Source organism: Octopus bimaculoides, chromosome 18, assembly GCF_046866305.1.
Source record: "Octopus bimaculoides isolate indiv1 chromosome 18, ASM4686630v1, whole genome shotgun sequence".
Lineage (NCBI taxonomy): Eukaryota > Metazoa > Mollusca > Cephalopoda > Octopoda > Octopodidae > Octopus > Octopus bimaculoides.
Genome location: NC_142945.1, coordinates 49,007,381 through 49,024,880, shown reverse-complemented (window position 1 = coordinate 49,024,880; position 17,500 = coordinate 49,007,381). Strand labels below are relative to the sequence as shown.

At 35.8% G+C, this 17,500-nt stretch overlaps 1 protein-coding gene across 1 annotated transcript in view; it reads left to right on the top strand.

Annotated features, from left to right (window-relative positions):
* Nucleotides 1-17,500, top strand: part of LOC106877914 (inositol polyphosphate-5-phosphatase A) — a 119,871-nt gene that overhangs the window by 91,164 nt on the left and 11,207 nt on the right. Inside the window, exon 6 of the mRNA XM_089366149.1 lies at nt 271-302. Within this exon, the coding sequence (XP_089222275.1) occupies nt 271-302 (32 nt within the window). The remainder of the gene's footprint in view (nt 1-270; nt 303-17,500) is intronic.

The following is a 17,500-nucleotide window of genomic DNA, read 5'->3' as shown; positions in this document are numbered from 1 at the left end:
TCCCTATGGCGCATTGAGCTACAAAAGGTCCCCACTCAGGACAGTCACAGGTTGTGTCTTGAACCTACTCACAGATCAGGCCCATATATGCTAGGCTTCCCTTCACAGTTCAAAATCAGACCAATTGACTGGTCTGCCTGTTTCACCTCTTAATTCATCATAATACATTAGTCTCTGTTTTTTCATTGGCTGTTTTCTTATTTACCTTATGATTTCTGGGAACAATCCATCTCTTCGCAGTCTCTCTTCAGATTACCATTCTCATTTCAGCCAGCAAGTTTCTTACGGTTGAAGGTCGAGAGGTAAGTGTTTGCCATTTTTTGGTTGTTGTTGTTGTTATTATTATTATTATTATTATTATTATTATTATTATTATCATTGTCATCATCATTATTAATGCAGTTAGCTGGTAGAATCATTAATGCATCAGACAAAATGCTTAGCAGCGTTTCTTCCAAGTCTTTACATTCTGAGTTCAAATCCTGCCAAGGTCAACTTTGTCTTTCATGCTTTCAGGGGGGGTCAATAAAATAAAATATCTATCAAGTTGTGGGTAAACAAGGAGTTTGCCAATGGGAGAGAGGTCAAGGAATAGAAGGGCTGGATGAGAGAGAGAGAGAGAGAGAGAGAGAGAGAGAGAGAGATAGAGAATGGCTGCTGACATGAGGAACCTTTATCTCAGAAACAGCAAAGTCATTTATCTGTTTTCCAAACAATGGGTTTCTGTACACCTTTAAAAGATGAGTTGAAGAGAACTCTAACCTATATGTGTCTTGTCAGGTGATTTTTCAAGGTGTATCTCATTAAATAAACCCAGTTTCACTCGTGGGCTTGTCAAACAGACCTAACTCATCAGCCTTAGGTAACTGAATGGCCCTGTGTTTAAGAACAAACACACACATATATAGGCACATGCATTTATGCATGTATTTCTGTGTATGCATCTATGTACGCATGTGTATGTTTGTAATCCAGCTGGGTTCTTTTACCCTAGAACTACCCAATCCACTAAAACAACCAAACTTTGCTGCTAAACTCTGTCCCATCCAAAACTGACCACCTGAACTGTATTATTTGCTCCTCCTACACACACACACACACACACACCACATCTTGTCTCCCATAAACCCCTTACATCATGCCCAGCTGTCTGTCCACCCCAAGCTCCATTGGTGTGAATTGGGGTGGGAAGAAGGACCGCTTCCTGTCCCTCCCCCCCACCTCCCAACCTTCAACTTCATCTGTATTGATGAATAAATGAAGCCATTTTAAGTCAGCTAGTGGACCCACAACTGAAGACAATAGCCCACCACCACCAGTAATAATAATAGAACTAGCACCACCACCACCACTACTATCCCAACAACAACAACCACCACCTTCCCAAACTGGATTACCCCCGCCCCCTCCCAAACCACGGGCCAGTTTCTTTGTTTTGTTTCTGTTACTTTTTTTCCTTCTTCTCACAGCTGCCACTCACCTTCTCCTTACTGACCATCAATCATAACTGACCAGTGCAACTGTGAGTCCTTCAGTGGAGGAAGGTGACCAGTGTGAAAAAGTGGTCACTCCTCTCCCCACTTCATCACCTTCTTCCACCCCCCCCGCTCTCATCTTATTGTTTCCCTCCCCTCATTGTTTTTATATAAACTCTTTGTGTGTGTGGGTGTTATTCTAACTTCTGTCCCTTTTCATCTCCCTATTGTCCATCCCCCATCCTTTAGGCTTAAACACACCACCTCTGTTGCCCTCTCCACCACCACCATCATCACCACCACCGCCACCAGTGGTCATTGGTATGACTTAACATCAAATGTTTCAAACATGTCTTCAGGCTCTTGGTATAAAGTCCTTCACAGAGTCACAGCTGCGGCCGCTACTACTACTACTACTACTACTATTATTACTACTACAACAAAAACTGCAGCATATTACTATGAAATTTACTTCTTGACCATATGGTCATGGGTTCAGTCCTACTGTGCGGCACCTTGGTCAGGTGTCTTCTATAATAGCCTCGGGTTGACCAAAAGTTGCGGTGATTGGTTGTTAATTATGCTGGAAGATGATGAATGAAAAATGACCTTGGATTTTTTTTTTTTTTTGTTATGTTTAGCACCATTTCACAGTAAGTATGGCCACAAATTCACTCGGTTCCTGACATCCACCTTTCTTTGTCGTTGATGCTGCGTTGAGTATGTGGTCACCAGCTCTGCCTAGTGTCATGGTACTTTCAGATCTGAATTGAGAAAGAAGAAGGATAGATTGATAAAGATGTGTCAGATAGATAGATGCTCATGTGGAGATGCATCTACATGTGAGTGTGTGTTTGTGTGTGTGTGGAATTGATTAAATAGGTGTATCCAAAAACTGGAAACAAGATACTGTAAGCAACGGCTAATGCAGATTGAGTGTAGAATGAATAAGATTTTATATATATATATATATATATATATATATATATATATATATATATATATATATATATATATATGTATGTATATATATGTATGTATATATATATATGTATGTATATATATGTATGTATATATATATATGTATGTATATATATATATGTATGTATATATATATATGTATGTATATATATATATGTATGTATATATATATATGTATGTATATATATATGTATGTATATATATATGTATGTATATATATATGTATGTATGTATATATGTATATATATATGTATGTATGTATATATGTATATATATATATATATGTATATATATATATGTATATATATATATGTATATATATATATGTATATATATATATGTACATATATATATGTATATATGTATATATATATATATGTATATGCATATATGTATATGTATATGTATATATATGTGTATATGTATATATATGTGTATATATATTTATATATATATGTACATGTCTATTTATATGTACATTTACACATATATATACATATAGACATATATACATATATAGATAAACATTATATATATATAACCATGAATGAATATACACACATACACATATGCATGTATGCACATATGCATATATGCACACACAAACACATACATATATATATAGAGAGAAACAGAGTGAAAGATAAATCTATTTAGATACACAGTATGCTATATATATATATATATATATATATATATATATATATATGTATATATATATATGAAGCGAGAGAGAGAGAACAAGGTAGGGTGTAGAAATGGCTGCTTGTGTAAAACCTATAAAGCCATCAGTATTTCGAGAGGCTAAATGGAGGAGTTATCTACTTTATTACTTAAAGAAAAGGTAGCTTGGAATAGATGAAATTTTTCCTCTTCAATTCTCACCGAGTTCTTATTATTCACTATTTGTTGCACTTGTCATACTTAATGTCCTCGCTCCAGCATTTTCGGTTTTTTTTCCCCTCCCCACCCACTGCTGTTTCTTTCCCGACCCCACAATGCTTCACCCTCCCAACAGCCCCGTCTGTCTGTGTTTTTTCTTTGGTCTCTTTTTTTCCTGCTTTCTTTCCTCTCTCCAATTGCCATTGATGCAAAAATCGCCAATCCATACAGAGAGAGAAGAAAAAAAAAAAACATGGTATCAATAAGTTTCTGATGTTAAAAACCTAAGTATAATCTGTTACAGCGATATATAATATTTGTATATATATATATATAATATTTGTATATATATATATATAATATTTGTATATATATATATATGTATATATATATTTATATATATATATATATATATATATATATATATATATATATATATATATATATATATATATATATATATATATATATATGGACATAAGTGTTTTTGTGTGCATGTATGTAACTGAGTGTGTGTGTATGTATATATATACATACATAATATATTTATATATATGGACATATGTGTTTTCCTGTGCATGTATGTAACTGAGTGTGTGTGTGTGTATGTGTATATATATATATATATATAGACATGTTTTTTTGTGTGTGTATGTAACTATGTGTGTATTTTTGTGTGCATATATATATATATATATGTGTGTGCACATACACACACACTCATGCATACATACAAACATATGTATGTTGACTGTTTGCTTCATCACAATAACTTGACAAATGTCGGAAGTGAAGCAAAAGCTGTTTCTCCATTTTGTGTCTCCTCCTCCTCTATGCACCACGATAACACTGTGTATATTGGAAGAACTGATATGAATTTTACACGTTACAAAGCCCCACTGTGGGTGAAACAACAATGTAAGCATATTCTTTTTCTGTTACTGACATGCGGAAGTAAAGAGTGTGGGAGTCTCCTGAAGGACTATTTCGAAGTTTGCTTACTACTCTTCAGAGAAGATGTACCTAGCTTCCTTCCCCAGTCAGTAACACAGATCACTTACATATAAGGCAGTCATGAATAAGGCTAGCACCATAGTGGATAACTTCGTTTCCTGGGTCGGTAATGGAATGGGTGGAGTAGGTATTGTATTAGCTACAAAATGATTAAAGTGACTGAGATTGTCAGAGTGAGTGATAGGATACCCAAGTTTAGGTCCTTGCAGTAAGATCCATCTTATGACTATTGATTCAATTAAGCATTTAAATTTAATTTGTGTCAAAATATTTTCATTGCTTTGAAACCACAACCTGTTCACTGACAAAATTTCGTGCAGCATGAAATTTTGTCAGTGAAACAGATAAGAATACCTTATGTGGATGAAGACCTTCTTTAGCCTGGGGTGCCAGTGTTTTTCCTTTCCCTACCCACTGTCTTCAGTGCTTGACATTTTAATAGAGAACCTATTTCTCATCACCAGTCACTATTCGGTCCAAAAAGGTTCATTTGTGAGACGTGACAGCAAAGAAGAGCACACATTCACTCTCAGCGTGCGATTAGACTCAAAGTTTGTGAGGAACCCATTGAGTCAATTTGCTGACTTTTCTGATGGCATGCAAGTGTCGATGAATGGTTGAACGAACAAATCCAAGCCTCTTTGCTAGTTCCTCAACAGTTACAATGAGATTTTGTTCCACCAGGGTGTGCAAGGCATCCTCATTGAACTCTACAGATCTTCCAGGATGAGGCTTGTCTTCTAGGCTGTAGTTTCCACCTTGGAATTTCTGGAACTACTGTTGACACTGGCTTATGCTTATTGTCCAATCCCCATATACTGCATTAATATTCTTTGCACTTTCCGTTGCATTGTTGCCTTTATTGAACTCATAAAGCAAAATATACTGAATATGCTCCTTTGTCACTTCTACTATAGCTTTGAAAATCTGTTAAAATTGAACTGCACTCTTCAAAACTTGCGCTAAGAATAAGAAGGTAAAATTACTACCTGCTTTTTATAGCAAGTTGATGCAGGTAGTTTATCCTGTCCCCCTCCAGCTTTTAGTTCATACAATTGAAAAAAGCCATATTATTTATGGGATGACCCAATACTTATTCTATCGGTCTCTTTTGCTCTTATTTCTAGCAATTATATAGATAGATTTATATACACTCATATATACAAGGCTTCTCTCAGTTTCTGTCTACCGAATCCACTCACAAGACTTTGGTCAGCCTGAGGTTATAGTAGAAGACATTTATTTGCCTATGGTGCCATGCAGTGGGACTGAACCTGGAACCATGTGGTTGGGAAGCAAGCTTCTTACCACACAGCCATTCTTGCATCTGAATGTTACAAAGTTTTCCGAAAATCTTTCCGCTGAACAACTTTTTCCAGATTTCTCTCACAAATTCCATTAGAATCTTCCTATTTTATTTTATTTTATTTTATTCTTCCCCAAATGTCATTCAGTATCCATTGGGTGAGGGTGGTCATGGTAGGGTTGTTGGGTTTTTATTTTTTATTTTTTTTATGCTATTTTTTTTTCCCCGTTTGTTTCAATTCTTATCCTTTCCTACTTTCAGTGTTGTTTCCTGAAGAAACACACACTCACACACATACAAGCACTTAACACTTACACACAGTGCGCATATGCAAGCTTCATTTCTTAGTATTTCATTTGCCAGTGCAGTTCACTGAGTTTTTGGCATCAATGGAAAAAGATAAATAAATAAATATATAAATAAATACTAAAAAAAAATGCAAGCAGTCCACCCTTTACTGTCACTTCAACTGGGTTTTTTTTTAATAAATACTCCACATCTTTCTCTTCTCAACTGTGTAAATAAGAGAAATTTGCTGAAAGCTAAGCCAGCCAAAAACAGTCAAGTATGATGCTTTCTAAGTGTTTGTTGTTAAAAGATTAAGACAGATATCTACATGGACAGGAAAAACAAATTGTTTTTCCGTCGAGGGGGAATATCTGAGGGGAAAAGTTTGTTGTATGAAGGGGTTTTAGGAGCAAATCTCTTGTTAAAAAAAAAAAAAAAAGGAAAGAAAGAAAAAAAATGCCAGCAAAACAACAAGCTCGGTGGCCATGTGACACTCAGAAACATTGCGACTTAACTGGTTTGAGAAGTTTCTTCTTAATTATATTGTGGAAACGGCAGCGACGTGAGAATGGATGTTCTCTTTGAGTATTAGTTGCCATCTTGGGGTAAACAACTGGAAAACAGAGCCAATGAGGAACTCTCTGTGTAGTCTCCCAACAGCTGGCTAGAAATAGTAGCCAAAGCCCCTTTAAGTTATAGCCTATTGCTCTAAAGTCTTAGAAAAACGAAGGGATATATTAAACATTGTAGTTTTATAATATATATCTGTGTGTGTGTATACATACATACATACATATCATCATCATCATCATCGTTTAACTGAGGGCTGGAGAACCAGATGGCTACACCAGGCTCCAATCTGATTTGGCAGAGTTTCTACAGCTGGATGCCCTTCCTAGTGCCAACCACTCCAAGAGTGTAGTGGGTGCTTTTACATACATACATACATATATATGTATGCATGTATGTATATATATATATATATATGTATACATACTATATATCTTTTATCTTTTATACTTTGCTGGTTTCAGCCAGAGGCTAAGGCCATGCTAGAGCACCGCTTTTTAATGTAGCTGGATTTCTTTTCTGTACTGCTTTGGGGAATTAGCAAGTTGGACAGAGCTGCCCTTCTTTGTGCCTTCTGCCACGATGTGAGTTCAACCGGTATGGATATTGTGTTTTTTTGTTTTGTTTTTTTTTCTCCTTTCATGCAAACTGACAAATTTAGCCTGAACACCTCATATTGTCATCTAAATTGAGTTTAAGGCCCTGTTCAAAGATATGGAGATGGATTCTAACCTGCAGACTCATTCAGAATGCCTACTGTATTCCTTCCTGCTGGCCATGGTTTCGTAGTCTCCATTGCAGCTACCCATCATGTCACATCTTACAGCCTCTTCAGTGTTCTCAGAGCATTGAGCAGTAGTCATGATGTTGGCATTTTAATACCTGGCACGAATCATTATGATATTTATTTTCCAATATTCTGATGGCTTCCAGTCCACCATGTCAACTAACTTTTTTCTCAACTAGAACTTCTATCTTTTATGCTCCCTGACATTGTTGACTGTTTCTGAAAAGAAGGAGACAGAAAAAAAAATCATCAAATTTAACTCGAACACCCTGCAACACCTTGCATCATCATCATCATCGTCGTCGTTTAACGTCCGCTTTCCATGCTAGCATGGGTTGGACGATTTGACTGAGGACTGGTGGACCAGGAGGCGACACCAGGCTCCAATCTGATCTGGCAGAGTTTCTACAGCTGGATGCCCTTCCTAACGCCAACCACTCCGAGAGTGTAGTGGGTGCTTTTACGTGCCACCGGCACAAGGGCCAGTCAGGCGGGTACTGGCGACGGCCACGCTCGAAATGGTGTATTTTATGTGTTACCTGCACAGGAGCCAGTCGATCGGCACTGGCAACGATCTCGCTTGAATGTCTTTTCATGTACCACTGGCACAAGTGCCAGGAAGGCGATGCTGGTAACGATCACGCTGGTGCTATTTACGTGCCACCAGCACGGAAGCCAGACAACTGCTCTGGCAACGATCGCGCTCGGACGGTGCTCTTAGTGCTTCACTGGTACAGGTGGAGCATATGTGTATATATGTGTATATATGTGTATATATGTATGTGTACAGGCAAGCGTGTATGTATTACTGTTTCCTTGCTTTGATTTCATGGGGTGTGTCTCTGTTACCCATGCAGTGTCTTTCGTTTCCCGTCTTCCATGGAAACATATCTGACCATGGAGAAATATCACCCTTACTTAGAAACAGGTGAAGGTTAGTGACAGGAAAGGCACCTGGAAGATTGGCAGCATAGTTAATGCTGGACAAAATATCTGCATCACTATATTTGGTTAGAGCTGTTCTGAGTTCAAATCCCAATGAGGTCAACATTTCCTTTCATGTTGATATCATTGACTATTAAAAGTTGTGTTTATGTGCAAATGACAGAATTATTATTTTTTTTGTTTTCTTTTTTGTGTTTTGTCTTTTTACTATAGATATTATTGAACGTTAATTGATAATTGTTAATTTTCCGAAAATCGTCAATTTGTAGATAATACCAGAATGATTTTGCACTGAATAATTACGATATCATTCTACAAGAAGTTAATCACTGAAACATACAATAACACCAATATCACACATAGCAAAAAAATAAATAAATAAACGAACAAACAAAAAAAAAACAGGAGTGAGGGCCCCTACCCTGCACTCCTTAAATCATTGCTACATTAGCAGAAATGAACCCTTAATACTTTGATTCTGCAGCCTCATCTTTTGGAATAATAAATTCCTTTCAATGACAGTAATTGAGGCCAATCACTTTGTCATAACACTAATCCCTGTGTTATTATGCTATAAACTATATCACACACTCTTGAATATATTAATTATGACCACGCACACACACACACACACACATTGGAAGAAAGGCACTCCATCCAATATCAACTTGGAATCGGCTGCCGTCCTGCCCCCCCCCCCCCTGCCTGTCTCCCCACCTTTGCTTCTTCCAGGAACCCTGTTTTAAATTCCTTCTTCCTCTGTAGAAAGATGTAAGGAAGGTTAGCAGTTGTAGAAAAGCGAAGGGAGAAGGACAAAGAAAAAAAAGGGGGTTTGTTGGTGGTTGGGGAGGGCGGAGGTTACCCCTAAATCATCACTTCTCCTGTGGCAAAAGTGATTCCTTAATTTGTCTCTGCACTCCCTAAGCTAACCGCCCCTGCGTTCTCTCTCTCTCTCTCTCTCTCTCTCTCTCTGTCAAGAAATCTCCCTAAATTACAGTAATTAATCCTTATCACTTTGTCATAAAAACTTAATCCTTCCCTCTTATTACCATAAAACAAAAAAAACAACAACAAAAGTATAAACAAACAAGAAAAAAAAACTCAGCAAAAACGTAAAAGAAAGGCACAGATATAAACCCCTTGCTTTCCTTGATGGCAGCAATAAACACCTTAAATATGTATCAGGGATATGATATTTACTTCCACCACCACCACCACCACCACCACACCTAAATTATGGCCACTGTAACAATAAAGACATAAAGTGAGGGGTGATGGCTTGAACCCACCCCCCTGCTGGTCTTCCCCCCCCTCATCTCTTTTCCTTCGTAAATTGCCTATTATCATAAAATAGTTGTATTACTGAGAACTGCTCCCTAAATTGACACCCCCATTTATATACAGCATCTCCCACTACTCTCACTACCACCACCACCACCACTACCACTACTACTATTATTACTACTGCTGTTGCTGCCACTAACACCTTCACAATTCTGTCACCACCACTGTTGCTGCTGCGGCCACCATCACCATATAAAGGACATAAAAAAAATGTCAGCCTTAAATTAGGGGTCAGTAAGCTTGGTGAAGATATGTATGTATGTGTGTGTGTGTGTGTGTGTGTGTATTTATGAATATACTGTCAATGTATATCTATGCTTGCATAGATATTTGAATACATACATCCATATATATATATATATATATATATATATATACACACATATTTAAGGGTATATGTATACATATACATATTTAAGGGTATATATATATATATATATATATATATATATATATATTTATGGGTATGTATATATATATGTTTGTATATATATATATATATCTCTCCTTTAGAGAGACTTAGAAATATTAATAACTCTATTATATATATATATATATATATATATATATATATATATATATATATATATATATATATATATATATATATATATATATATATATATGGGTGTGGGTACATTTGTGTGTATTTATATATCAAATAAAATACATATATGAAAGTGAGTGTGTGTGTGTGTGTGTATATATGTATATATATGTAAAATATCTGTGTGATGTCTGTAAATCAAGAAGTGATGTGAGAGGGTAAGAGGGTGTTTTATATTAGAATAGTGGAGGAGGAGATGATGTAATACGTTTCCATGGTGACACTTGTGTGTGTGTGTGTGTTTAGAACTGTGTCAGTGTGTATATGACTACATATGCATGTCTGTATCTTATTGTGCATACACACATGTATTTGTATGTATGTATGCATGCAGTTGTGTATGTTTGCAAGTATATCCGATATACATGTGTGAGTATGCGTGAAGTTGTATAGCTGCATGTGAATGTAAATATGGCTGTATGTAAATGAGTCTATATCTTTATGTGTATATATGCCATACACAAACACACACACACTATCATCATCATTATCATTTTAACATCCACTTTCCCATGCTTGTGAAGCAAGTTTTCTGTGGCCAGATACTCTTCCTGTTGCGAGTTCTTCGAACACGAACAGCTCAATGGCCAAGCATGTTTTCATGGAAGATTGCAAATGCATGACCACCACTTGTATGACTCTTATATTTAACCACGCAAAGCTTTGCCTGTGTGTGCATGCATGTGAGCACACACATGCGTCCACATTAAGGAAAAGGAGGTAGTCAGAATTTTGGATAATTAGTTATTTGGCACCTTCATCTTGTTTCAGAGAATCGTCAAGAATGAGATGAAAGCATAAAATAGATAATTATCCAAAATTCTAATTACCTCCCTTTTCTTAATCAATAAAATTTGTACACTACTTCAAACACTCTACACACACGCACATACATGTGCATATGTGTGTTTGTATATATATATATATATATATATATATATATATATGTATATATTGAAGTGGTTAGAATGTCAAGCTTATGATCATGAGGTTGTGAGTTTGAATCCCGGACCGGGCTGCATGTTGTGTTCTTGAGCAAAACACTTTATTTCACGTTGCTCCAGTTGCTTCCATAAGCAACCTTGCCCGGACTTGTGCCTAGAAGGGTAACTTTCTAGGTGCAATCCCATGGTCAGTCATGACCGAAGGGGGTCTCAGCATATTAGTTTGCTTGAAGCTTTGCCTGATATATACATATATATATATATATATATATATATATATATATATATGAATGTTTTCAATTTTTCTTATAAGGGCAAGTTATAGGAAATATTACTGGATGATGATTAGTATTTTTAACCTTGTATTTCGAATATTTTGAGGATAAGGACCCTTCTTCAGGAAATTGTCAGAGAAATGGTGTTGTGAGCATACAGCATCATTTCTCCCAAGATTTCCTGAAGAAGGAGTCCTAATCCTGAAATATTGAAATACCAGGAAATAAGACCTAACTATGAAGCTGTATTATTAATTTTTTATTACTTGCATTGGTTTGACTTTTTAAAAGTGTAATTAAAAACGTTTTCATATGAGTTGGAGAAAGATTAAGGAGCTACTAATGTGGTTTTTTCCCCATAAAGTGAAGTACAGATTGTTTGATGCTTGTGTTAGAACTGTAATGCTGCATGGTAAGAAGACGTGGGTCTTGACTGTAGAGGACATGGAAAGGTTGGAACGGAATGAAGTAAGCATGTTCTGATGGATGTGCAATGTAAGTGTATGTAAATAACAGAGTATAAATGTGCTGAGAGAAAAAACTGGGCATAAAAGGAATCAGATTCATTGTACAAGAACGAAGACTGCATGGTGGTGGACATGTGATATGTATGGAGGAAGGCTGCTGTGTCAAGAAATGCTGATCACTAGACATAGCTGGAGCTGGTGGTTGAAGGAGATGCAGGAAGATATGGGACAAAGTGGTGAAAGCTGACCTCAGGACTCTGAGCTTCGTGGAGAGGTCAAAAGACAGAGATGTCTGGTGATACACGGTCCTTGAGAAGATCTGTCCACTGGGGTGAAAATGAGTGCTGGAGATACTGTAGCTGTACATATTACATATTGCATGACCATGAATGGGCACCTCACCCACATTTCCCCACAGAGTAAAGGGCAGATTGTTTGATGCTTGTGTCAGAACTGCAATGCTGCATGGTAGGAAGACATGGGTCTTGAATGTAGAGAACATGGAAAGGCTGGAAAGGAATAAAGTGAGCATGTTCTGATGGATGTCCAATGTAAGTGTGCACAAGCATCACATAAATGTGCTGAGAGGAAAAACTGGGCATAAAAAGGAATTAGATGTACTGAGCAAGAGAGAAAACTGCACTGGCATAGACCTCCCCCCCTCCTTCTGACACCCTATTTTCTTCCTTGCTATCAAGGAAAACACTTGGCCATGGCAATTCAGTGTAATTGAACCTGAAAATGCAGGGTTACAAAGTAAACTTCTTAACTAAGCTATGCTTGCACATACATACATACATACATACATATATATCCATGTGTAGTTATTTGTCCATGTGTGTATATATAAATATATATATATATAAGTCAGTAAATAGTGGGGTTGTGTTAACCGCACGTGGAGAAATAATAGGAAAATGAAGAATAAGGCAGAATGCTAAATTGGAAGCATATTTTAATAAGGATTTCAAGTTGGAAGCATGTTTTAATAAAGAAGCAAATTTTCAAGAAGAAGAATGAAAATGTTTTTTACAAAGAAGTACAAAATGAAGAAAATAATATATAGAAAAAAAAATAATATATAAAAAAATAACTAAACCAATACATTATATTGTCTTTGAGCTTTTGAAGTTCAATGGTAATCCATGTATATAATGGTTGGAAAAATAAGGATGCATGAGAATTGAGAGTTGTGTTAAGCAGGAAGTGTGGTGTCAAAACAGGAAGTGTGTATAAGGGGAGACAAATGTTTTTAGTTGGAGTTGTGAACTCTTTTTCAACAGGAAGTTTATGTCTAACTCCAACTAAAAACATTTGTCTCCCCTTACACACACTTCCTGTTTTGACACCACACTTCCTGCTTAACACAAACTTTTAACCCTTTTTTTAAACCTAACACAACTCTCAATTCTCATGCATCCTTATTTTTCCAACCATTATATACATGAACTACCATTGAACTTCAAAAGCTCAAAGACAATATAATGTATTGGTATAGTTATTTTTTTATATATTATTTTTTTAATATATTATTTTCTTCATTTTGTACTTCTTTGTAAAAAACATTTTCATTCTCCTTCTTGAAAATTTGATTCGCAATGAAAGCCGGTGAGAAATCTTTATTAAAACATGCTTCCAATTTGAAATCTTTATTAAAACATGCTTCCAATTTAGCATTCTGCCTTATTCTTCATTTTCCTATATATATATATATATATATATATATATATATATATATATATATATATATATCCATGTATAGTTATTTGTGCATGTGTGTGTATATATATATATGTATGTGTATATATATATATGTATGTGTATATATATATATATACCCATGCATAGCTATTTGAGCATGTATATACACACACACATATAGATACATACATACATACATACATACGCCCACATATAGTTAAGTTATTTGTATGTATGGGTGTATGTGTGTGTGTGCATATATATATATATATATATATATATATATATGTAAACATGCACATTTATACTCGCAGACGCATTATATGTATAATAATTATACATACATGTACGTGTATATGTTATGTAATGGCGAATGAATATTCGCACATGAGCATTGATGTGACATTTCCGAACCACCCCCATATGGGATAAATAACAAGCTGGACATGTATATAGGTGTTTGGGCTCCAGATAGTCCCAGCTTCACTCATAAAAATTCGATTTCGACATTCATGTGGGTGTCCTGACATATTCAGGTATGTTCATATATAACTGTTGTATCTATGTGGGCGTTTGCTTGTCTCCCTTGATATTTTGTGATCTCCATATTTACAGGGCTACTAAGTAAGATACAATATAAATTCACACATCTATCTATCTCTTTCTCCTTCTATCTGTATGGCTATCTCTGTTAATACCTCAATATCAGTTTACTTATGTACATATTTATATTCATATCTTTTCTGTCTCTTTACGCATGCGTGCGTCTATCCATTTATGTATCTGTCTGTCTATCTACATACAGTCGTGGCTGTGTGGTAGGAAGCTTGCTTCCCGCCGATATGGTTCCGGGTTCAGTCCTGGTGTGTGGCACCTTGGGCATCTGTTTTTGTTTTTTTTAGTATAGCTTCAGGTCAACCAAAGCCTTGTGAGTGGATTTGGTTGACAGAAACTGAAAGCCCATTGTGTATATATATATACACTCTGGAATGTTCTCTCTCTCTCTCTCTCTCTCTCTCTCTCTCTCTCTATATATATATATATATATATATATATATATATATATATATATATATATATATATATATATATATATAATTATGATAAAGAGTATAGAAAAAAATTCTTGCCTATATGCTGAAAGGAGACACTATATCATTGAACCACATTAAATATCTTCATTATTATTACACATGCGTCGAAATAATAATAATAACAATAATAATGATGATATTTAATGTGGTTCAACGATTTAGCTTCTCCTTTCTGCATATTGGCAAGAATTTTTCTATGTCCTTAATTATAATTGTATTTATAATTTCACCTTAATAGGTCTATTTTTTTTTTATATGCTGGCCACTGATAAAAATTTTAACAATTTTATCCTTTTATATATATAAAAGAAACAATGAATACAGAAAATAGAATATACTAGAAACTTTATTTATCTCATATATGTGTGTGTCTTTATGTTAGTGTGTTTATGCTCCCATTACTTTGCAGTTTGGCAAAAAAAGGCTGATAGGATAGGTACCAGGCATTAGAAAAATAATAATTACTGGAGTACAGGGGGTTGATTCATTTGCCTTAAAATTCTTCAAGATGGGGCCCCAGCATGGCCACAGTCTAATAACTGGAACAAGTAAGAGATAAAAGATTCCTATCATTTTTCTATCTATTAAATATCTATCTATCTATCTATCTATCTATCTATCTATCTATCTATCTATCTATCTATGTGCCTATTTATCTATCTATCTACCTATCAGTCAGTCTTTCTATCTATATACATCTTTTACTGTGGCCATGCTGGAGCACCACCTTTAGTCAAACAAATTGACCCCAGGACTTATTCTTCATAAGCCTAGTACTTATTCTATCGGTCTCTTTTGTGCTGAACCACTAAGTTATGGGGACATAAACACACCAACATTGGTTGTCAAGTGATGTCGGAGGTACAAACACAGACACACAAATACATACATATACATAAATATATATATGTATATATATATATATATATATGACAGGCTTCTTTTAGTTTCTGTCTACCAAATCCACTCACAAGGCTTTGGTCAACCCAAGGCTATAGTAGAAGACACTTGTCAAAGTGCCACGCAGTGGTACGGAACCTGAAACTATGTCGTTGGGAAGCAAACTTCTTGCCACACAGCCACGCCTGCATCTATATACATGTTATTTTTCCATCCATCCATCCATCTATCTATCTATCTGTCTGTCCATCTGTCCATCTGTATCTCTCTCCATGCAAACACTTGCTCACTCCTCCTCTCTAAATAGATCAAAGAATAAAAACTAAATGGAAATTTCCCTATAGAAACTATACTCTGACCCCACCACATGGAATCCCTTATATATCTTTTCTCCCTTGAAGAGAATGTGTGTATATATCTAAAAAAGGAAGAAAGGAAAAACAATCTGATAGATTGTATATCAGACTCTCCTCTTCCTCACCCCCTCATCAATAACTTTCCTCCTTTTGATGAACATTAACAAGAATTAGCGCCATAAATACTGAATATCTGTTTGTAGAATTGATCTCTGGGGAACCACAATCTCAAAGAATGTTACTTCTGATTATTGCAGCCAGAAAACGTTATATACTGTGTGCATATGTATATATATATATATATATATATGTGTGTGTGTGTGTGTGTGTGTGTGTGTGTTTCTGATTATGACAGGTAATGAACAAATACGTAGGTGTTATGTAAGATATATGAGTGTATGATCGATGCGTTTGTAATGTTTGTAAGACTGTTACCAACTGTGCAGTATCCACAGTCCACTAGGTGTAAGTAGGTACCACAACACAGGACGTCTTGCTGGAGAAGCACTGCATGGTTTCATGTATTTTCTTAGAGTTTCAAATGCTTTCATGGTGTAGTTCTGTGTCCCTTTGTAACCAAATCTCCTTCAGATAACGAAAACAGAAACAAATGTATTACAGTATGTTCAATACAAAGATGTGGTTGTTGTGGTTGGAATACCATCTTTACAGTTCTGATGCTGGTGCCATGTATAAAACACAGTCAGGACAGATACTGGGGTCATGCAAATGGCACCTGTGCCAGTGGCACATGAAAGCACCTTTTGAGCGTTGGGCCTCACGGATGCAAGGATCGAGACTTTTGGCATTATGTCATACTTGAGAAGAAGACCCATCAAGTCAAGCAAAATTGCACTCGTGGCAGGTACCAGTGTCACACAAATGGCACCCATGCCGGTGGCATGTGAAAGCACCCATTACACTCTTGGAGTGGTTGGCATTAGGTAAGGGCATCCAGCCGTAGAAAACGATGCCAAATCAGACTGGAGACTGGTGCAGCCTTCCAGTGTGCCAGCCCAGTCAAACTGTCCAACCCATGCCAGCATGGACAATGGACATTAAATGACGACGATTATGATGATGATGATGATGATATATATATATATATATATATATATATATATATATATATATATATATATATATTTATTTATTTATTTATTAATTTATTTATGGGTTTCAGCCAAGTGGCTGTGGTCATGCTGGAGTACCACTGTGAAAAATATCAGTGGGCTTCTTTCAGTTTCTGTCTACCAAATCCACTCACAAGGCTTTGGTTGGTCTGAAGCTATAGCAGAAGACTCTTGCCCAAGATACCATGCAGTGGGACTGAACCTAGAACCATGCGGTTGGGTAGCAAGCTTCTTACCACACAGCTACGCCTGCAATATATATGTATGTATATAAACATACATATATTTGTATGTGTACAGACACATTATGTGTGTGTGTGTATATATATGTTTGTATATATATATGTATGTTTATGTATATAGATATATGCATATATATATATATATAATGTTTGTATGTATATGCATGTTTGTGTATATATCTATATATA